General features: G+C 35.3%; 1 protein-coding gene across 2 annotated transcripts; it reads right to left on the bottom strand.

Annotated features, from left to right (window-relative positions):
* Positions 1 to 3,677: 3,677 nt before the first annotated feature.
* Positions 3,678 to 8,814, bottom strand: LOC149560615 (putative disease resistance protein At5g47280). 2 transcript variants are annotated; one of them, XM_089824748.1, is made up of 5 exons: positions 8,064 to 8,814; positions 6,009 to 6,415; positions 5,375 to 5,730; positions 5,076 to 5,287; positions 3,678 to 4,857 (listed from the first exon to the last, which is right to left on the bottom strand). In XM_089824748.1, the coding sequence occupies exons 1-5, from the start codon at positions 8,683 to 8,685 to the stop codon at positions 4,040 to 4,042; spliced, it is 2,415 nt and encodes an 804-aa protein (XP_089680874.1). In that variant the 5' UTR covers positions 8,686 to 8,814; the 3' UTR covers positions 3,678 to 4,039. The 2 variants fall into 2 exon arrangements, with proteins under 2 accessions (XP_089680874.1, XP_089680875.1); XM_089824749.1 differs by lacking the exon at positions 8,064 to 8,814 and adding an exon at positions 6,528 to 6,617.
* Positions 8,815 to 23,866: the final 15,052 nt, after the last annotated feature.

Raw genomic sequence — 23,866 nt, 5'->3', positions numbered from 1 at the left:
ATAGTTACATGTACAAAGAGATTAGACCATAGGTTTACCCATGAGATCATACTCTCTTATATATTGAAATCAATACAGATAATGAATAGATCACAAACAAAGATTATAGACAACACACTTCTAGTTTATGAAATAGTCTTATAGCACTTCCGAGAGAAAACTATGTAGTCTTTAGATCAACAACTCTGGTCATGAAGATGTTAAGTTTCTTGGAGCTTGGAGCTAGAGCTTGTAACTTACGAAGACAATTCAAAATAAATCTTCCTTCCAAAATTTCACCTCTAAGTTGTCAAAGGAAATTTCTAAGCTCATGAGTTTTCATCCCCAATTCACTCATGGAATTTTAGTGTGAGAAAAAAAAAAAGACCCAAGCATAAAGTAGCAGATCAACAATGAGATTTATAATTCAAGTGGTTAATTGTCAATGGTGCTTTGAGGTCATTGCATTGGCACTTTACATCTAACAAATTTGAGTGGCAACATGAAAGATACCTCTTACTTGATGAGTACGAGATAATTTCCACAACAAATCAAATTGCAGCATTGCTATAAGGATTCGACTATGTTTTTTTTTTGAGTAAAATAGTTGGACCCATGTTTCATGGGTAGTGGTTCACAAAAGCCCATCCCTCATGAGAATGAATTAAAATTTAAGCACTCATTGCATCTAGGTGAGGTTCACATGAGTGTCATGTTTTCCAATATTTCACCACTATAGGCATTGCCCACATAGGATGAGTCTTAGTGTTTCTTTAGTTTTCATTAGAAATAGGTTCTTATGAACTACTACAGTTAATGAAATATGACTCAAATACTACAGTTGAATCTTGATAGTAGTATTAGAAAACCTCAACCTTTTCAATAGATAGGTAGTATTCAAAAGCCTTGTTATGAGAAACACGATGGGAGACCCTTGTTTTCCAATATTTCACCACTATAGGCATCACCCACATAGGATGAGTCTTAGTGTTTCTTTAGTTTTCATTAGAAATAGGTTCTTATGAACTACTACAGTTAATGAAATATGACTCAAATACTACAGTTGAATCTTGATAGTAATATTAGAAAACCCCAACCTTTTCAATAGATAGGTAGTATTCAAAAGCCTTGTTATGAGAAACACAATGGGAGACCCTTGTTTCGTGTTTCAATAATTGAAATAGGCTTCCTATCACGAATGTCCATTTCTAAGCAACAATTCTCGTTTATTGCTCTTGCCTACATTTCTTTAATTTTGCTCTTACTAGGTTGCAGTGTTTCTTGAGTTTAGGCATCAGATAGATTAGGTTGTGCTTTATTACCATCCACTTTGGTTAAATTCATTTTTCTACTTCGATAACTATTTACCAATTCATGTGCACAAATTGATAGATTGGTAAAGCTACTTCTTGCAAGCAAAATTGGTGATGTTTAAAAGGATTTGATTGAGAATGAAACAAGGCGATGTTTAAGGGGATCCTGATTGAGTACATAGGAAGTCTCAAGGCAGCTATGTACGCATCAATTGATGAAATTTGAGTAATATTTAAATGGAATTGATGTCTCGAAAATGAGGACTTCAATTGTCAAGGTAGTAGCATAGTTGCACACTGAATTTTCAATGTTGCATAAAATATTCTAAAAATTGCTCAACTAGTATTGTGTATATAAATAAATAGGTTGCTTGAGAAGGATTTGAAAATAGTGATCACTAGGAAAGGTTTAAGCAAGCCCTCACATTGAATGGTGATTTCTAGGTAATGTATAAACAAGCAATGGAAGTCACAAGCAGCTAAGTCAATTGATCACAAGTATTTTGTAAGTTTTTGTGAACATAAAAATAGATTCTTAAAGTTTGAAGACATTATAACATGAAACCTGCCATGCAACTTTGCATGTACTGTAATGACATAGTTAGAATCATTAATAGCATTGTGGTATAATCCATGTGTTTATCCACCTTACAATTGATCACCCTCAAGAACTTGCACATATTTTAAAAATATTGTTTTTTATGCAGGAATTCAAAATCATGTAAAATAACAATGTAAGTAGAAATGTTTTCCTATCACCTTTCCACTAAAAAAGAGAAGACCCACAAGAAATTGGGGATATTAGAAAAATGTTTCTGAACTTGAAACTTCGATATATACATTACAAATTATAAGAGTGAACTTTTTACATGTTGGCTCGGTGCAATAAGATTTAGCTCAGATGAAATACGTGGCATGCTTTACATCTAGTATCTATATATTCTTTGTATGCAACAAAAACAATGTATTTGACTAAAAGAGGTAAAAAGTTTATAAAGATAAAAATAAATATAAAAGGAGAACTCAACAAGGAACTCTATCCCATTCAACAAGTTCATCAAATTTATGAGATAAATGAGGACCCACAAGCACCGGGACCCTTCCCTAAAGAAGAAAATTGAGGCAATTGTAAATAGCAAGATCTCTAAGAGCCATACCCCCATCTTTCGGTTACTTGCAAGGGATTTAATATCTCTTACTTCCACTTTGTGTTAAGTAAGTCATGCTTAAATCATCTTGTATCATCGAATATTATGATGTGAAACAAAACAAAACACTACACCTAGGCATACAATAGTAGATGAACATTAACCATCTCTTGGGATTCAAAGTCATTGTGTTTCCCTTCACTTGAGATGAATTAGTGTCAAGGTTTATGTGGCAATATACATAGACCCATTTCATATTATTCAGAAATATAACTCCTTCCTGATTTAGCAAGTGGCTAATTCTTGGATGAGAGAATCACCAAATCTTATTAAACATAAATTCAAAATATTTGACGAGATTTTTAGCATATCATTTCTCAAATATAGGACAGTCATTCTTAAACATCACAAACGAAAATGAAAGTCAGACCTGAAAAAATAAGTCAACTTTGAGTATTTAACACTTTTAATCTACAAATAAAGCTTTAGTGTGATGTTTAAGCCGTTCCATATAGAACTATTTCATCAGACTCAGTATGTACCGTGATGTAGCAGTCTTGTCAGTACAAAGAAAATCTTTAGGCAGATAAAGGTAAAGGTAATCTGATTCCACCCGATTAAATATCTCCTCGATCCAAAATGTGTGAAACACTGTTTATTATTAAGGATTTTATGTTTTACTTCTGAATATCGGCTTCATATGATGGAATCCTACCTATCTTTCCATTGTATCTAGCATCGATAACTGGTAGGGAAAAATGTGTTCTTAATGATATTTGAAGTAATTTTTGATGCATTTGAAACCAGGGCCTGAAGTGAGGTTTGTGCATGGTCCACCCAGTCTTTGGTGATTTTCTCACTTCAAGGCCTAGAAATTCCTCAAAGCAAAAATAAATAAGGAACATTTCTTCCCAAAGGTTTTAATTTTATTCGGCTTTCCATGGTACCAAACTGTGTGTGGCGTACCTGTAGCAACCTGAACTTCAGCCTCAAAAAATGTCTGAAATTTAAATGTCTTGAATAAGACCTTCTACTCTTTGCTCTTTAGATCTCTTCCGTTTAAAAATTATAAGCGATCCATATGAAGAGTCAAGATGCAATTGCATGAGATTTTTTCCCGACATGTAACTTCACGTGTAGTGTAATGACAGAATTAGCATTCAAAATCGCAAAAGCCATTAATGAAGCACTCGGTTATCAACCATATATGGTTTCAATCCTAGAAACTTGCACAAAATTTTAAAAATTGTTCCTCTAAAATACGGTATTCATTGTCACGCACACTAGTAACGAATGACAACGGAAAATAGTTTGCTTGTCATTTTCTCCTTCCACCAAAGAAGGCCCCTCAAAAGATTGGGAAAAGAAGATTGTCTGTAAAGATAAACTTTGACATAGACTTTACAAATGTACATAATGATATATATATACATTGTAAAGATAAACTTTGACATAGACTTTACAAATGTACATAATGATATATATATACATTACAAACTTTTACAATTTATAAGTGAAACCTACAGTATGCTCCATCTCCAAGAACTAAGAAAGAGAACACTCATTAATTTAACAGGATGTGAAGTTGCTTGGTGTTTCTCAATCATCAAGCCAATCCAGAGTAAATTGCGCCTCCACAATTTCAACCCTAAGATCAGGGATAGAAGAGGCCTCAACTCTCAGCCACTGGTGCCCAATCTTCTCATCACAGATGACATGTTTCAGAGAGCTTAGTCCGCAAACACTTTTAGGCAACCTCTTCAAACGAGAACACTCCCTCATATCAAACTCTTTCAATTTCTTGAGTTGACATATTTCCTCTGGAAGTTCTTTCAAGCCCTCACAGAGTGAAATGTCTAGAAATTCCAGCTGCCCAAGTTTTCCAACGGATGCAGGAAGCTCTTTCAAGCCTGGTAATGCTGATAATCTTAACATTCTTACAGAACTCAGATTTTCAAGATCATATGGCAACTTTTGAACCAGATGGCAGTTGGTTATAGACCATATGCGAGCAGAAGGCATATGACAGATGTCAAGTGGCCATTTCTCCAAATCGCTGCAGTGGTCTAGGTTAAATTCTTGTAGATTGGTGTTGCTGAATGTGGAAATATTTCCAAACCCTTCACATAAACTCAGAGAGAGTTTGTCTAGTTTCTGTATTACTTTAATCTCTTTTAAAAAAGAGGGCGCATCCAACTTCTCCAAGCGAACAGTCCTGAGCTGAACGAGTGAAGATAGAGCATCTAAACCTTTAATTGTGGTTCTCTTTGAACTCAAATTACACAACATTAAAAATTTCAGTTTTTTCATGGTTTTAAGAAATGGTGGTAGAAAGTATTCGCTTGCAGAAAAGTGTACCACCAGAACCTCTGCCTCTGGAAAGTCCATCGGATACCACTGATTTTCAGCCATAGAACCTGCAATAGTTCAATCATATATACAATTGAATTAGAAAATGTTTTAGTGGTCAAGAATACCGGCAGTTAAAGTAAAGAATTTATATCAAAGCTATTGCTGTTTCAATAGTATCATTATTCATTATGACAAAACACAAAAGCTAAAACATTTTAATAGTTTAAATAGCTTGCATATTATGTCACTCAACAAGTTAGAATATTTGGTCTGAATCGACTACCTGTGTGAATAGAGACAATTTGAGCATCAAATGGTCTATCATTATGCATCTCCCACTCCCCTGGCAAGCTCAGCTCCTTCCTGGGCATGAATATTCTTTTCCTATGGACTATACTGTCCTGGCTTCCCAAATATATGGCCAAATCTCGCATTATGTCATGCTGGGAAAAGTACAGCTCAGAGGCATCTCCATAAGAGATTGTTGCTTGGCTTCTGATATTACCACAAACAATATTAGCTCAAAGTTTGAAAACAAAACGATGGTAAGAAATTTAACATATATAAAGCTTAGGCAAATACCCCGGGCTGCTGATTAAGTTCAAGAGGTTTTTGCTTGCAAATTCCAATAACATGATAAAGGCATCTTGCCACTCCAGCTTCCGAACATAAACCCAAATGCCCAGCAGTGCATCAGCACAGATTTTCTTGTTCTCTGGAAATATGGCTAAATCTAAGAAGCATTCCCTCGCAACATCATCCAAGAAATCAATACTGGTCTCCAAGCATCTAAACAGCCCTTCTTTGTGATAACTGGATATGGACTGCCCCTGTGAAAGCTTATTCTTTGCATTCAACCAGGCCATATGAGATTCCCCATTTAAAGAGCTCCCAATCACCTTTAGAGCAAGGGGTAAGCCCTTACATTCAGCTTGCACCTGCCATTCATTTAGATCGGTTTTTTATTAGCGTCCAAAGGAAGCTCTGTAAAAAATGAAAAGAACGAAAAAGAAACCGATATTTTTGTGATTTTAACTGCATAAATAACTTCCTGCAAGTACTAGTCTAATTGAACAATCAATAACTGCAAGTTCTTATAGCTAAAAAAAAAAAAAAGCATATTATTCATCCTATTTTTGTTGTTGGACTTATTTGATTCTCTAAGAAGCTTTAGGCTTTTTAATATTTTTAGTTTCAAGGTAAGAAAAGGCTATACCTCCATGACTAGATTTGCATCTGCCGTACTTGGAATTGATGTCTGTCCAAAAGCAGAGAAGCAGAAAAGCGAGAGAGCGTCCTTGTGACCCAACAATGGCAACTGATACAGTTGAGTACAGGGGTTTAGGGGGATGGTAGAACTGTCTCTCGTTGTGACAATAGTTTTGTACCCTGGCGCTTCAAATAGTAGTTCCTCCAAGTGAGCCCTGGACCAGACATCATCTAATATCATCAGGGTCCGCTTGTATTGAGTAGAAAGCTGCTGCTTTAGCTGTATGCGCGCATCTTCTACATTCTGAAACTCGGGCTTCTTCCTTCCAACGATCTTCTCCCACATTCTCTCTATAATTCCCTGCAGATTTGGAGACTTTGAAACAGTGATAAAATGTACATTTCCAAAATAACCTGATGTCACAGAAGAAAACAATTGTTTTTCAGTAGGCTGCAAAACAAAAATGATTGGAAATTTAAGAGCATACAAATTCATCACTAGAAATGGTAGGCCGGCCCACACAACCTGATGAAATGTACATTTCCACAATAACCTGATGTCCGAAAAATTTCCTTCAGATTTGAATATGCGAAACAATAATGAAATGTACATTTCCTGATGCGCAGCATTGCCCACAGAAAAGATCAATAAATTTTCAGTATGTTGGAACATAACATATAAGTTTTTACAATTCACAATGCTGCTCAATAGTTAATCAACATTTCAGATTATTCATGTTGATGAAAAAACTGCATTACAATCAAAACCAGAAATAATATATAATCGCTCTGTATCCTAAACCAGAGAATCAAGGAAACAAATCATGATTGGCAATCTAAGCGAGTGCACATTTAGTACGGGAAATGTTAGGTTGACCCACGTGAAAAACAGCTCAGGAACAGAGAATTTGAAAATGCCACAAACGAAATGGTACAATTCAACAAACACTATTACTTTTCTCATTTATCTGACGCACAACATAAATGAAATGTCAAGAGATTTAATAGTAAATATCCACTGGAACTTACGAATAGTGGAACAATCATATAGGCATGTAGACTACATGTCCTAAATACGATCTTAGCCTTGGAAGTCCACATATCAAGTTTAACCTCGATGACCTAAACACCAAAGCCGTTCAACCAAAATCTCAGGTATTGATGGGATGGGCCAAAAACGTTCACCGATTTCCTCAAAGGACTAGAACATTAGTAAAAATGACAAAGAAACGTCATGATCGAAAATCCAAGTGTACATATTAAACACAAGAATTTGTTGGCCGACCCACATGAGAAACACCTTAGGAAGAGCGAATGCGTAAAGAATAACAAACTAAATAGTGCAATTCAACAAACACAACTACTTTCCTCACTTATATGACAATATCCAGAGCCATTGCACACTCTATATGAAACGCCACGAGATTTTAATTTTGAAATCCTATACCAATTGAAGCTGAAGATCAGGGGAACAACTGCCTAGGCGTGTCCACTATTGCCTTAAATGAACACAGATCAGTTTAACCTCGATGACATAAACAGCAAAAACCTTTGCCCAAAATCTAAGGCATTGAGGAGATGGGCCAAAAACAATTTAACAGTCTCCTCAAAGGATTGGAATAATAGTGAAAAGCGACAAGAAAATTCATGACTGAAGATTTAAGAGTGTACAAATTAAACAGAGGAAATGGTAGGCCTACCCACATGAACACCTCGGGAACAGAAAATATGTGAGGTTGCAAACTAAATGATGCAATTCGACAAACAATAGTACTTTTCTCACTTATCTGACTCAATACATAGTTAGTGCTATGCCCCCTATATAAAATGTCATGAGAACTAATTTTGAAACTCTGTACCCATTGAAACTAATGAACAGTGGAGAAATTGCCCTAAAAGATGATAGTAGCCTTAAAATAGCACAGATCAATTTAACCTTGACGACCTTAACATAATAGTCCTTTGCCCAGAATCTTCATGCATTCTTTTATAATAGGCCTAAAAAAATTAAGCGGCTTCAGAAAAACGTCAAAAATAAGAAGAAAGAAGAAAGAAACATTACCTTTGATATGGGGATCACTACAGAGAGCAGAGGCCAAAGTAGTTTTCCCACCACCCCCCATACAATGAACCCCAACAACCGACACCTCGCTCTTTAACAAAATCTCCTTCAAATCCTCAACAGGCTTCTCCAATCCCGCATAAAACCGAGACTTCACAGGAAAATTACTTAGAGCGGACCATTTATCAGACTCTTCCATTTCAGTAGTTTGACACAGGTTACCTAAACTCATTTGCTGTTGAATCATGTTATTAAGCGTACTACTTTTATCTGGAGGCTGCAACTCCTTGTACATATCTTTCAGGGCTGCCACAAGATTCCTAGCATCTGACTCGATTTGGGCTGGGATGGAACTCATGAAGCCATTGATCTCCACTTCTAGCTTGAGTATCTGTGAAGCATATCTACGTCTACAAAATATATTTGAAGAGCCAATGCTCTCACAAGATTTAACCAGCTCTGAGCCCCTAATAAGAGTGTTTAGAAACTGGTGAAAAGTGGGATTTTGCTGATCTTTGGGTAATTGCAGGTCACATTCACAAAATTGTTGGATTGCTGGGATAAGGGATTTCAGCAGAGCATCGGTTCTACCGCACACAGCCTTGTTATTGAAACTCTCCATTCTGTATACTCCTAAAACCTACAAAGTCAGTCAGTAGAAGATTCAAATTATGCTAAGGAGTTCTGTAACTCAGCGAAATTTCAGTCTTGTAGCTGGTTATATTGCTATAGCTTCGATCTTTCTCTTGTTGAAAAGTTTAAAGGCATAGCTCAGGCATATATAGGTCTTGCCAGGTAAGACACATCAGTGGATGGGTGTAAATGTCGGTCACTTGCGGTAATCAATCAAAGACAAAAACTATATTCTATAAATCGTCCAACGGCCACCTGCTGTGGGAGTAGCCGTTAGTTTATTTCAGTTGTACTGTGCGCCCTTGGCTTTCTGCCACGCGTTTTATTTAGCGTTTTAGCTCGAAAGAACTTGCCTAGTGTCTTATACTGAAATGCGAAGGAAATAGATATTGTTTACTGGGAAGATGACTTTGGTCAAACTGTGTATGAAGAGTCTGACAGCACAGAAGTCTGGATAACTATTAGCCGCGTCTTGTCGATTCACGTTCCTAATGCGTAGGAAGAAAATGGCATAACCCCATAGGTCAGAATGATTAATAAATAATATTTGCAGATTCTTGAAGATACCGACTGGTATCGGGGAAGCGAGATTGTTGTTTCTTACAATGGGAACCTACTCGAGTAACTTATTTGTATATTTACAGAAAAATGTTATGAACGTTTCCATTTTAAAAGACACTTCAACATTTTCCATTAGTTCCTCACTAAACACAAAAAACTAATCTTGAGCCATAAGTTTTCATCAATAAAACACAGAGGCGTTAACAAGATAGAGATTATTACAAAAGCTACTTCAGTCAACCATAAAAACATGAAGGCAAGAACTTTTGTACATGCCCCCCTTGTTTTTTTTTTTTTTTAATAATAGTTAAAAATTACATTCATATATTTTTTCTTGTGATTGGAAGTTGCTAGACTATTTTCATTCGAATATCACAATCATGCAATTTTTTGGATATAACATCTATAAACTTTCTCTTTGTAATGGAAAACTATTAAATTCTTTCTTCCATAATGGTTGGAAATTGCATTCATATATTTCCTCTTGGAATGAGAAGCTTTTAAGTTCTTTCGAATATAATGGTTGGAAATTGCATCCATGCATTTCCCTCAAATGACTTGAAGCTATTGGATTCTTTCCCTTGAAAGTGTATTCATGCATTTTGTTGAAAATTACATCTATACATTTCCCCTTACATTTATCTTTAGTACAATACTTAGCACATAAGAGATGTCTATGAGAATTTATTTGTACCTGAATCAATTCTATCTTACTTAATGACTAGCTTACTTACTAACCCAATCATACCATCTTGGTGAGTGATCATATATTGTCATTGATGGAAACATATCTCATTATTATGATTGATTGAGTTAACAATAAATGTGAAAAATGCCTATGTCCTAGAAGGAAATGCATGATATAGTTAGAGAATGTTGGTAAGCGATGATAATAGACTTATCATTTTATAGTTTTGTCTAATTGTTGATTTAAAAATTAAAATGGCTTCAAGGTATCTATAAGTTAAACTTATGTGGATTGGATTTAAGTCAAATTTTAAATTAATTGTTATGAGGATTTAAGTTTCAAGTATGTTACTTTGGATGATGTTATACTTAACGCCAAAACTTAATTCATTTCTAATGTGGTAGCCTTTTTCAATATTTTTAAAAAGCTCTCATGATTTTAATGATTTTTTCTTTAGATGTTCTCAAAATAAATTAGCAAGTTTTGTGCTTTAGTGGCTTTTTGACATCTTAATGATTTTTTAAAGATTTCAATGTTCTCCTTATATATTCTCATAGGAGATTAGAAAGGCTTTTTGAGTTATTCATGATTTCTTGAGATATTCTCAAGGTGTGTAAATAGTTTAGAAGGTTGATAATTACAAAACAATAGGTTCAAGTATCAATTTGGATTTTTAATGGAACTTAAGGAGATATAAAGATTTGTATTGTCATAAATAGTTTAGAGGAAGAATAATGAAAGAAAACCATTAATCTCATTTCATGAGATCTTTATATTTGTTGTTTTTAAAGTACATTTTCTAAATGTTAATGATGAATTGGTTGTGAGTTTGGTTGCATCAATTTTGAATAATCTAAATATACAACCATCAATTCACATGTTATACTCATATCATTCAAACAACATTAATAAAGCATCAATATTACATCAACCACTAAGTTCATATTGTTCCAACCTCATTATACTTTTCCTACACATTTTGATCATTTGTTTTATTTTGTTGATTTGGTATTGAGGGCTTACTCAAAGGAGAACGTTCTCATCGCATTAAAAGAAATACAAACTATTGGTGTTTGAAAACGCTGGAGGGTTTTCAATTATCCCAATGAGAATATGACATATCTAGGGGCAACTAAATCCCATTTTCAACATGTCATTTCAAACATCGGGCCAACTATAAGGCTTGACTCTTCTTCTACTTCAAGGTCTGCAAAACCTAGGCGGGTGGACCTAAGATTCAATCGATACCATACCAGTGCAAAAACATATCCCTGAATCTATTAAGAAGATTTTACCCTTATATCTCCTAGTAACTCATGAAATAACATCAATCTACAATAGCTAAATGCAGATCTATGAATCTCATAAGATGAGTGAGGGTTAACTTGTTCTAGCTCTTCAACATAAAATTGTAAAGATGATTTGAATTTGATTTGATTTTATGTGGGTGGGGAAAGTGGATGAAAACCATGTATAGACAACAACTTAATGACCTTGTAGCTGATCAGTGCCTGATCCATTGGGCAAATTCATGAATCTCCCTCATGTATTTTGGATATCTAATACTTATTTATATATTCAGATATATGATCTATCCATTCACCTTGTAAATAGACATCAATGTTCAATCTAAATCTCATTCTTACCTGATATCCTCCTCAATAAAACTGCAACCTTGTTAAATCTCTGAAGCATTTACATAATTCCTTGAATTACAAGCAACAATAAAGCAACATATAGCCTTAAGGGACTGCACTTATGATCTAGGCTCTTTGTTCAAAGACCATAAAACATCATAGCTCAACAGAGAAAGGAGACAATATTTAGACTGAAACTAAACACCTACTGCTCATTGTATTAATTTCCTTGAAATAACACATGAAAATACATGAAAAGACTCACAATCACCTAATAAACCAGACTGTACAATAACATATGCTGTTATACAAGAGAGAAAATGGCGGGAATGAGAAATTGATAGGATGGGAAGGGGGTATCATAGCCAAAGCAGAGCTTCATGGTCTGGAACCAGCACATCCCAGGTCTTCCATTCAAAATACCTCAATTCCAGGGCCAGTCCTACTAACTATCTTCATACTAGAGAAACTTTCCAAATTTTCCAACCCTACAAAAGAGAAGAAGAAAGAAATAAATATCAAGAGGGCAATTCTCGGATTGAATCTGCAACTGACAAGTGTCCCCTCTGAATTCCTTCCTAAGAAGATCAAAAGCCTCTCTCTACCTTCTCTATGTAACTGAAAATCAAATCCCCATGATTCTAGCTCTTAGAAGCATAAAGAATATTAGATATTTGGTAAAAAAATATATAACTGATTTCTGATGTTGCATTTGAACTTAAAGTAAAAAGTGAAAAATCAGTTATATGACCTTTAGGAACCAAGAAAACATCATAGAATTGATTTTCTTCACTTTCACATCTCACCAAGCCTTAATATCTATCCTTTAACCAATTCTGCTAATCAATGATGAGTTTTGCCTATTCTGCTGAGAATACCTCAGATTTTACAATTTGGCTTATAGCTCAAACTGGTGAGCACCTATGCACAAACTGACTTTAGAAATGGATAGTTCGTCTTTTGTTGATTCCAACGGTATATTGGAGTGCATATTTTTCCTACAAGAAACCCCCTGAAAGTCAATTTGAAAAACAATCCCCTGCTATAACTATTAGGTCTACAACATCTTTGATTTTAAATTTCAAAAAATGTCCTAATGTTCAAACTTTATAAAAAAACCAGTTTTGCATTTAAAAGTCCACACGTGACCTATTCTAGAAGGAATTTAAAATAATAAAGTTTTTATGACTTTAAATTTTTTCCTTTTCCTTCAAATACATGGTCAACCCTAGTTTGACCTTTGCCTTTCTGCCATGTGGCAGCCTCTGATTGGCCGACCACTACTCATTAGATGCCACATCATCATCTGTGGGACCCACGCCACATGTTGCCATTCCGCAATCCTGCATTATTTATCCTATGAGCACTTCTATTTTGCGAAAATGCACTATCCATCATATTTGCCACGTGGCAGCACCCTGTGCATCGATCTTAGAATGCTCTTTTTGCACCACCTCATCATTAGTCGAGACCTGTCACCACGTGTCAATCAGAGGCATTCCCGCATTATTTAACTCGTGAGCATCTTAATCTAGCGGAGATGTGTGAGCCGTTGATCTAGCCACATGGCAAGATCTCATACAACGACCCCGACATCATTGCACTTCTGTTTAAAATTTTACATTTGATCACTCGATTGACATCATAGCCGTGGACCCCACCACATGGGTGCCCTTTCAAAAAGCACCTTTTTTAAAGCACTATGCTTGTGAAATGAATAGTATTTAAAGTTTTAAAATCTCTCTCCCACGACCCATGTGGGATATATTGTTTTTACTAGTTTTTCCTCTGACTTGCGTGAAGGTAGGGATCTCTTAGCATTGTCTCCCCAAACCTCCTTCACATGTGGGCATTTTGATGCCTCTGCTTCATGTGGGGATTCCTTTAAACAAGGTGTGGATTGGCCTAATCTAATGACTGCACTGCTTTACGTATCTCTTTTCAATGGCGGCTTCCTATTTTGCTTTGGCATGGAGACCCTTCCTGCGAGTGGTGCCATGATTTTTGCCTTTTAAATCTACCTTTTCTTTAACCTGCGTCTTCCTTCACGTGGCTTCCTTGCTCACGTGTTGGGTTCTTACTCTTTTTGCTGCACCCTGCAGATATGGATACCCCACAGTTCAAATATTGGAGTCTCCTTTGCATTGTCATGAATGACCTTGCCTTTGCCTGGCGTGAGCCTTTTCTATTTGCTCCTGCGGCTCTTATTTTGCTGAGTTGCTCTTCTTCTTTATTCCAAACTTCACCGTTCCTTGTAGTGCCATTTGGGACCCGCGAATTTGGTCATTGTTCGCTCCTATCTTGCTTTGGATCTGCGTAGACTCTTTGTATTCTGCCCCTGCACTGGTCTTCATATGCCGCCTCTTGCTTTTGGCGTGCTCTTTCCTTGTATGTCATTGACTAGTATTCCCCTGCAATGTAGATGCTTCCTTTTATATATCGTTGCCTCTTCTATTTTCCTTGTCACCTTCCAGACAAGGGCGGTCTTTCTTTGTTGTTGGGAGGCTGCTCTGTATCTACACGGGCCTTTTTATTAATGTAGGCTACCTTCTATTGCGTGGGGACTTGCTTGGAAAATGGCGCAGGGTCTTTTGTTTGACATGCTCCATTTAACTACCTGCTGAACTCTCCTTTGAAAACGTGGATGGTCTCGTTGTTCTTGCCTTTCACTGTCCAAAGGCGCCTCTGCTCCTTCATGGCGTCTCTCTGCCTATACTCAAAACGCTGCCTCTTTTAGCATTGCGTGAGCGGTTGCTTGCTCATTTCCCTTGTGAGGGATCTTCAACATTTCCTTTTGATTTATTTCTCTTATGCCTGCGACTGATCCTCTTTAGTGTATTCAAAGGCGTCTCCCTCCTCTGATGCGTCTTCCTTCTCTCATGAAGATCTTAGAAGTGTATTTGTCCATTACTCTCTGGCTATCTCCAACATTGTTAATGTTCCATCCCTGTTCTCATGAACAAGCTCAGTGGTCTGATAATCATACATAGACATAAAGCTCTCCTTGCTGTGCTTCACATTAAAGCTCTTCACTCGAAATTTGTTACCAAACAAGCTCCACATCTTTCACAGATTCCACACATCTTTACGGCAAATGAAAAGTTTGGTGCAAGAAATCCAAACCTTTTACCAAATAATTATTGAATCCACAGTAATAATCATATCTTCCATCAGCGAGAAAGATGTTTTAAAGTAACAACATTCTTTGTGCTCTTTTGCCGAACACTGGGGCCATTGACTAATGTTGGCTTTTATCCATTAAATTTGGATCTATTTGACTTTATCTTGTTATTTTTTTGCCATTTTATCTTCTTATTATCATAGAATGATAATGAATCTAATTCTGAATTATTTTAGTGCAAGGCAACAAAGTTGTTTTCTTCTTTGCTTGTTCCATATGAGAGAAGTCGTGATCTATTATCATTATAAACTATTTTAGAGCACAACGATACGGGCATATCATACTCAAATTTAGACACCCTAATATTCCTTTAGCCCTGCCATTTGTGTGGCTATTGAGCTTCCATATTGTGTATTGGATAGGGATTGTAATACTCTTCATATAATTGTAATTAGATGAAAACAATCAAGCCCCAAAGCGGGTCTGACTAAATTTTTTTTCCTTTCCAAACAACTTAGTTCTCAAACTACCTTATTGAACATTCAACATTGACTAGATTCGAATTTGATCAATGCACTGCCTTTAAAAACTCATTTTATCATTCTCTTGCAGCTTGTCGACTTTGTGCCAGGAGGTCATTTGACTGGCCTTAAAAACTGATCCAAACACCTGGCTGAGCTTTGAAAGTCGGCACACTGATTCTTTGTTATACATACTTGCATCTCGTCAAATTTTGTCTCATGACGAATTTCTAATCAAAATATATTTGCTATCAAAGTTGACCTCTCAGGACTACCTGCAAGGAAACATGTCAGAAAACACTAAACTGGGTTCAATATCGGCTTAAGAAAACTGGGCAAATGGATACTTGGAAGAATGAAAATTGGGGCGTTGATTCTTTGTCAAGAGGACAATATGGATTTGTGATCTAGGCTCATGACGAATAACTGGGCGTGAATGGTGAGCAGTCAAAGTGAGCTACTCAGAATTGCAGACTGGCGACAATGACAGAAAAGTGATTTTTACAAATGGAATTGACCTAGAAAAGTGTGCAAATGGATTCGTCAAAGCTTGTAAACTGGCACACTTAAAGTATTTTCAGAGTCCAACACAGTGGTACAATCCATTTAATCTAGGCAATCACGAATCTCAAGTTATAACTTCACGAACAAGGGGTTCCAATCAATCTGCAAATGTTGACACAAGTAAAAAGTTATAAATTGCATTTGAAAACTGTTCAAACAGATTCGTCATAAGCTAAAACTTGAAACATAACAAGTCTCTAACGTCTAGAATGTAACACAAAAGGAAATTTCACATTTCGGTCAACTAGGTCAAAGTTATGGCTCGTCAAACAGGGCTTCTCAGAATTATGTGCAAAGTGCATCAGCATGACATTGATAATTGACCAACTTTTAGGGATTCAAAACCTAGGTAAATATACTCAAAATGACTCAAAATCTGAAACATAGGCTCTCTGGTATGGACACTAAACACTCCCAAAGTGGCGAGTCATGAAACATTTTTGGATGCAAGATATTCAGTTGCAAACATGGCCTCCTATTGTTATTTGACACTTAGGTGCAAAATACAGATTTAACAATTGCTCAAAACGGGATCTTACAGAATAGCTCGGAATGGCAATTTATCACTATGGAACAAGTAGATGCACTAAATGAAAGGTGTTAGAAGCATTAAACACCTCTTAGGCCTCAGACTGATAGTCGGGTACAAATGCATTTACGGGCAGTTAGAGGGCTTGAAATCTCAAAATTTTCAATGTGCGACTCAAAATTAGCCATGCAATTTTTAGTCCCAACACAACCCTTTAATACTATAGATCCAAAGGCTATAGCAATATATATGTCATGCAAACCAAATAATGATGATGTCATGTGAATATAAAAAATGTAACTAAAGGAGTTAGAGGTATAATGAAAGGAAAGGATAATACTATTGATGAATAAATTAATGCCTTTTATTTGTGATAAATTTTCTATAAAAATCTATTGTCTATTCTACTTCTAAATTAGCTAAACATGCATAACTCTAACACTAAGCTAATTAAAAGTTCAAATCCTAGTAATCTATAAACACTAAGACCCCTAAGAAGCTTATAGTCTATCAATGATTTAACCATATTTGATTAAATTTATGATTCCTAAAGTGATATTTAGGATAATTTTAAGAAGATGACCAATATTATGGAACACCTTAAGTGTATCTCAACATAGTATCTTTAATCATAGACAAAATTGTATATCTATTAAGTACCTCTTTGTTAATAAATAGATTGTTAACTTGAAACTATAGGTTATATTATGAAGCTCCCAACAATGTTGTGACATATCTAAAATCATATAGAACTAGGCTTGAAGGTTTCCAAACGTTTGAAAAGTACTATGCAATTGATTCTTGGATCTAGGTAAATTCCAACATAGTTGATAACGATGTTGAGGTACAACTTGCTACATACCTTAGGAAATATTTATTAATGGATATAATCATGTAATTAGTTATCTAGCTACATTGAATACACTACTATTAGTAGCTTCAATAGGCAAGAGCATGTAGTTGGACTTGACTTATGCTATCACATAATTGCAAACAAAAGAAGTAAAATTGCAGAAGGAGAAAAATAGGTTATATACTATATAGAATCCTAAAGAATTTTTAAAAATTGAGGTATGTAATCTAAATTAATTGAGTTATTGATGAAATACAAGGTAAAAGAATCCCCAATGTAAATGTCCTGACCCCCAACAAATAACCACACAATAGAAACACAACAATAGTGCAAGATCTGATACTAAATCACAACTCTTTATTCATAAAATAACTGATACATGCAATGTGCCAAGCTGTAAGACCTTCCCAGTTATGACCAAATACAAAGCAAGTAATAGTTCTGCAAGATCCCTCAAGATCCAATCCAAACCATAGCTAGTCTAGATCCACACTTTGGTAGAAACCTCCAAGGAAGATCTCAACTTGTTCTCGTAATGCCACCAAACAATCTCCTTGTTCCTCAAGCTGTAGCTACTAGCTCTTCAAAGTTCACTCCTCTTCCACATCCTCTTCTCCAAGTTGGATGATTAATAGCTAAAGACTCCACTAGACCCCCTACTTATACCCAACTAAGCCACAAGTCATCATAGTAAGCTACAAATTAAATATACCCTGACATTAAATATATATTGAGCCACAAGTCAACCTCCAATAGATATTAAATACCAAATGCCTTAAAAGGCTTACAACACTTATTAAATACATCAAGAACAATTAACCAAGAGCAAAATATGTCCACACAAACTCCAATGATCAATCCACATCACAATCTCAATCCTCATGCAATAAATGCACCAAATCATCTAAATAAATCCACAAGAACTCCATCCCATGAGCCACAATGTTGAGCGTTGGAAAAACTACAAGCATCACCGAGCTCCCACAAGCATTATCGAGCAACATGGCCCATGTTGAGCACCTTTAGTGACCAAGCCCCTTCAGTGACTAAGCACCTTGGCCAACATTACACTCAATAACAACCAAGCACCACTCCTTTGGTGACTGAGTCCACAACTCCAAGCAAAAATCCCTCCAACATGTAGGATTGCCAACTACCCTAGGATGCTCCTACATTAGATACCCCAGGTGTGAAAAGATGTTCTTAGTAGCTAGAAGAACATCTTCTGGGATTCAACACATAAATCCCAAAATAGTTCTTCACATACATGTCCTCCAATTCCTCAACTTGTACACTCTTTCCCTTGTTCCACTTTTGCTTCTTCACATCCATCCTTAGTGTTCCAAATGTTTGTTGTCCATGCTAATCTCTAACCCTTTTAGAATCCTTCAGCTCAACTCAGCTGCCAATACTCAGGTTCCTCCTACCAAGTTCTTCATTCTGCAAAGGAATTGGGGAATGCTTCCTACCACCTTTCTCAATAGTAATCACATTCTTGACATAATCATGCATAGCCCTGCAATCATACTGCCAAGGTCTACCAAGTAATATGTGATAACTACTCATGTCCACAATATCACACAACACTTGATCTTTATACTGCTCAATCTGAAAATCAATAAGACATTTCTCCCTCACTTATAAAGCATGTTCATATTGTAATCAACCAATCCTATATGGACAAGGATGTCTCACTCTTCTCAAACCAAGTTTCTGAACCATCTCCTCAGCAACAAGGTTGTTAATACTACCACTATCTAGAATCATATTGTAGACTTTACCACCAGACGTACAACGAGTCTTGGAAAAATTACTCCTGTAACAAGATTCCAATGTCCTCTGACCAACCAGTATTCACCAAGCTAGTAAATTCTCTCCTTGCTCAGGTTCATTGGTATGATTTTCAACTTCATTCATAACATTAGCTCTCATGTCACTAGCCTTAGGACATTCATAAGCTCTATGTCCTTCTTCATGACATCTGAAACAAGTACCCTTAAACTCACCTCTACCTATCGTTCTCTTCTAATCAACAGGTTTTTGTTCATCTTCTGCACTCAATTTAGCCTCTGTCATGTAGTCTTGCTTCTCCTTCCCTTAGGAACTACCTTTATTTTTCCTCTTCAACTTCTCTTCTACTCTCAAATCATATTGATAAGGGTCCTCAACCGAAGCAATATTCATCATACCAACCTCATCTTAAATATTGCATCACAAATCGTTAATATATCTAGCCACCTTCTCCTTGGACAATTCTCTATGCCTAGACTGAATAGTCAACTTGTAAAGCTCCTCTATGTAATCTTTCATATTTATATCCTTCTGTTTTAGATTTTGAAACTTCTTAAACAACTCAAGTTCATAATCTAGAGGAATGAACTTAGCCTTCAGTTTAGTCACCATCAATCTCCATCTAGCAATATTCATTTCACCTTCCTCTTCTCTATCTCTTTGCAATTCCTTCCACCAAAGAAAAACATGTCCCTTTAGCTTAGTCTATGCCAACCTCTCTCTAAGCCAATCTCCAATATCCTCTAACTCAAAGTAGTTTTCTAATTCAAAAATCCAATCAATCAGGTCATCAGGATTCAAAGTACCTGATAAATTAGAAACCTCCATCTTATGTTATAGTTTTAGCTGAGATCTAGGTCTATCAAACTAACCATCCCTAGGTCTATCAAACTAAGCATCCCTATTTCTCATAGGTCTCTCCACACGATCAGTTCTGTCTTCACCACTTGATCAAACAACCTCAAAGTCTTCTGCAACTTCCTCATAACCATCTTCAATACCCACATATTGAGGTACACCACCTATAATACTTAAGATCTCAACGATCATATCACTCTTCATCAACACCATCTTAGGTTTGGATTCTACTTTAATCTTCTCTGAGATCGTTGCTTCCACAACATCATGAAGATCTTCAATCACCCTAGGTTCCAATTGTCTTAGAGGCAGCTTCCAAGATTTTTGTAAACCCTCCACAGAAAATCAACCAAATCAAACATTTGATCAAATAATCTACACCACAGGTCTTGGTGCAAACTGCCTTAGCTTTGACAATCTGTCGACTTGCTCATGAAAACCTTTACTCTAATATCATTTGATATAGTGCAAGGTAGAAGAATTCCCAATGGAGATGTCCTAGCCCCCAACAAATAACCAAACAATGGAAACACAACAACAATGCAAGATCTAATACCAAATCATAATTTTTTATTCATAGAATAATTGATTACATGCAATGTTTCAGGTTATAAGGCCTTCCTGGTTATAACCCAATACAAGGTAAGTAATAGTTCTACAAGATCCTTCAAGATCCAATCCAAACCCTAGCTAGTCCAGATCTACACTCTGGTAGAAATCTCTAAGGAAGATCTCAACTTGTGCTTGCAACCCAACCAAGAAATCTCCTTGTTCCCCAAGTTGTAGCTACTAGCTCTTCAAAATTCACTCCTTTGCCACATCCTCTTCTCCAAGCTGGATGATTAATCCCTAAAGACTCCACAAGACACCCTACTTATACCAAGCTAAGCCACAAGTTAGCCCAGTAAGCTACAAATTAAATATACCCTTACATTAAATACATGTTGAGCTACAAGTTGACCTCTAACAATTATTAAATACCAAATGTCTTAAAGGCTAAATACACTTGCTAAATACATCAAGAAAATTAACCAAGAGAAAAATAGGTCCACACAAACTCCAACAATTGATCCACATCAAGATCTCAATCCTCATGCAATAAATGCACCAAATCATCCAAATAAATCCATGAAAACTCCATCTCGCAAGCCAAAGTGTTGAGCATTAGCAAAACCACAAGCATCATCAAGCTCCCACAAGCATTGCCGAGTGACATGGCCCATTCCAAGCAATAACATATGTCGAGCACTTTTAGTGATTGAGCCCCTTTAGTGGCTAAGCACCTCGACCAACACTACACTCAATAACGATCGAACACCACTCCTTTGGTGACTAAGTCCACAAATCCAAGCCAAAATCCCTCCAACATGCAGGATTGTCAACTACCCTAGGATGCTCTTGCATCATGTATGGAATCTAAATTAATAATATTCATATATTCTCAATTATTTTTATTGGTATTGGGTAGGTGATTATTATTTCTTATATTGGAAAGCTACTTGATTCTTTCTTTTACAATGGTTGGTAATTGTATCTATGTATATTTCTTAGATGGGAATCTGCTAGATTCTTTCACTATTGCAATCATGTATTTTTTTGAAATTACATCTTTGAAATTTCCCGCTGAAATCTGAAGTTATTGGATTCTTTCTTCTATAATAGTTTGAAATTGAATTCATATAGATTTTCTTATGATGGGATATTCTTTTCATTCAAATATTGTAGTCATACATTCTTTGGAAATGACATTTATGAACTTTTCCTTAGCAATGGGAAGCTATTGGATTCTTTCTTCTATAATGGTTGGAAATTGCATCCATGTATTTTTCTCTTGAAATGAGAAGCTATTAGGTCATTTCTTCTATAAATGGTTGGAAATTGCATCCATGTATTTCTCTCTTACAAAGTGAAGCTATTGGATTCTTTCCCTTGAAATTGCATTCATGGATTTTACTAGAAATTGCATCCATGCAATAATTTGTTTATTTTTTTACAATTATATTTTACTTTTAATCTCATCATTTTATGTTCTTGTTAGGTTGTTGATTTAAAACTTAAAATGCCTTCAAGGTACCTAAAAGTTAAACTTATTTAGATTGGACAAATTTTAATATTTAATTATTATGAGGATTTAAGTTACAAGTTTGTTAATCTCCATGAATTTAAAAACAACACATAATTCATTTCTAATATAGGAGTTTTTTTCAAGATTTTTTAAAAGCCCTTGAAATTTTAATAATTTCTTTAGATTTAGTGGCTTTTTGAGATCTTACTGTTTTTTTTGAGACTTTAATGATTTCCAAGGTTAGATATTCTAATAGGAGATTAGAAAGTTATTTTGAATTATTAGTAATTTTTTGAGATATTCTTAAGTTGCATTTAACAAGTCTACATGGTTAATAATTAGAAAATAATAGGTTTGTATAAATTTAGATTTTTGAGGGAACTCTAGAGGAGATATTTAAGGATTCATTTTTTCCATTATAAGGAGATTGGAGGAAGACAATCATTAACGCCATTTCTTGAACTCTTTATATATGTTTTTTTTAAAATTATTTTCTAATTGTTAATGATGAATTAGTTATTGTAGGTTTGGTTGCATCTATTCTGAATAATCTAAACTCATGGCCACCAATTCACAAATTTTATCCATATCATTCAGAGAGCATTCATATAGTGTCAATATTACATCGACCACTTAAATTAATATTGTAGACATCATTATACTTTTCCTACACCTTTTGATTATTTGTTTTATATTATGGCTTGGTATTGAGGGCCTACTCAAAGAAAAACATGCTTATCTTATTACAAGAAATACAACCCTCTAACAATTCAAATCCAAAGGCTATAGCAATATGGATGGGTTCTATAGATCCAAAGCCTATAACATTATGGATGGATTCTATAGATACAAATGATGGTGGTCAAGAATTTAAAACAACACAAGATTACATTTACTACTGCTTGGGGCACTATGTCTATTTGAGAATGTAATTATGGATAAATAAAGAAAATTCTAATTGTTAGGTTAAAAGGTTTTGACCTAATAATTTTATTAAGTTACCTTTTATGCCTTCTTAAGATTTCACTTTAAGCATTGCTCACATTTAATAATTGTTTTTAATTATTAAATATTTTACCCTTTAAGGTTGCATGATCTCCTTCTATAAGGATTGATCCGTTGTATTTTTCATTTATTCCATTCTCTGATAAATTATTCTTCCATATTTTCAGACTCATCTTCTTTCCTTTTGCTCCATTCTTCCTTGTGACATGTTATTTTGTATGCAAGTGATTCTTGGACTCTATGAAGTTGGTGTTGATGACTTCTACATGGTATCAGAGCTTGGATCTATTATTGTCAGTTCTTCTTTTTGAAGAATTTTGGAGCTTCAAGAGTTTGAAAGTTTTAGAGGTTTTTTTATTGGATATGGAGGTGAACTTTTTTTTGAACCACTTTGGGCCTAAAAGAAACATATGGTTGGATTTGTAGTTCCTAGAAACCCCTATTTTAATATACATTTTGTCTAATTTGAACACAATTGACTAGTGAGGCAATTGTTTTTGCACCTAGGCCATATGACCTAAGCATGCTTCCCAAAGTGGAAATTTAATTTTTATGTTAAAAAAATTAAATCATGGAAAACAAATTGAATTAAAAAACACTCTTGCATGCACTTAAAAAAGAAGCTCAAAGTGCATGCCCTTTAAAAATCTTTTTCTTTTGTTTTTTCAAAATAGTCCCTACATCAACATACAACCATTGACATCAGGGGTACATAAGCAAGGATGACTGCATGTATAGGTTGTGACATTATTAAATTTAGATAAGAAGTTTGATGATCTTTAAACCATCATGTATTTGATTTGTTTTCTCATATAAAAAATTAATGATGTCTTGACGATAGCTTGGGCATATTGTGTCAAAATTGGGCAAACAAGTTATTGTTAGAAAGGTGGTTCTGAATACTTTCCAGTGGTGCAATTATAATCTCCCGACTTTGCAGTTTTTATAATTTTCACATTCAAAGACAAAATTTTATG

This window comes from Cupressus sempervirens, chromosome 4 (genome assembly GCF_028749045.1).
Source record: "Cupressus sempervirens isolate cs-2001-9-10 chromosome 4, ASM2874904v1, whole genome shotgun sequence".
In the NCBI taxonomy this organism is placed as follows: Eukaryota; Viridiplantae; Streptophyta; class Pinopsida; order Cupressales; family Cupressaceae; genus Cupressus; species Cupressus sempervirens.
This window is presented reverse-complemented; position numbering and strand designations above follow the sequence as displayed.

What these genes read in the sequence shown, in the direction of transcription:
- LOC149560615 (XM_089824748.1), bottom strand. Translation starts at nt 8,685, where the DNA reads ATGGAGAGTTTCAATAACAAGGCTGTGTGCGGTAGAACCGATGCTCTG. An exon ending in ATGCAAATCTAGTCATGGAG is followed by an intron (nt 5,731 to 6,008) that starts GTATAGCCTTTT and finishes AATGAATGGCAG; the next exon opens with GTGCAAGCTGAATGTAAGGG. An exon ending in AACTTAATCAGCAGCCCGGG is followed by an intron (nt 5,288 to 5,374) that starts GTATTTGCCTAA and finishes TGGTAATATCAG; the next exon opens with AAGCCAAGCAACAATCTCTT.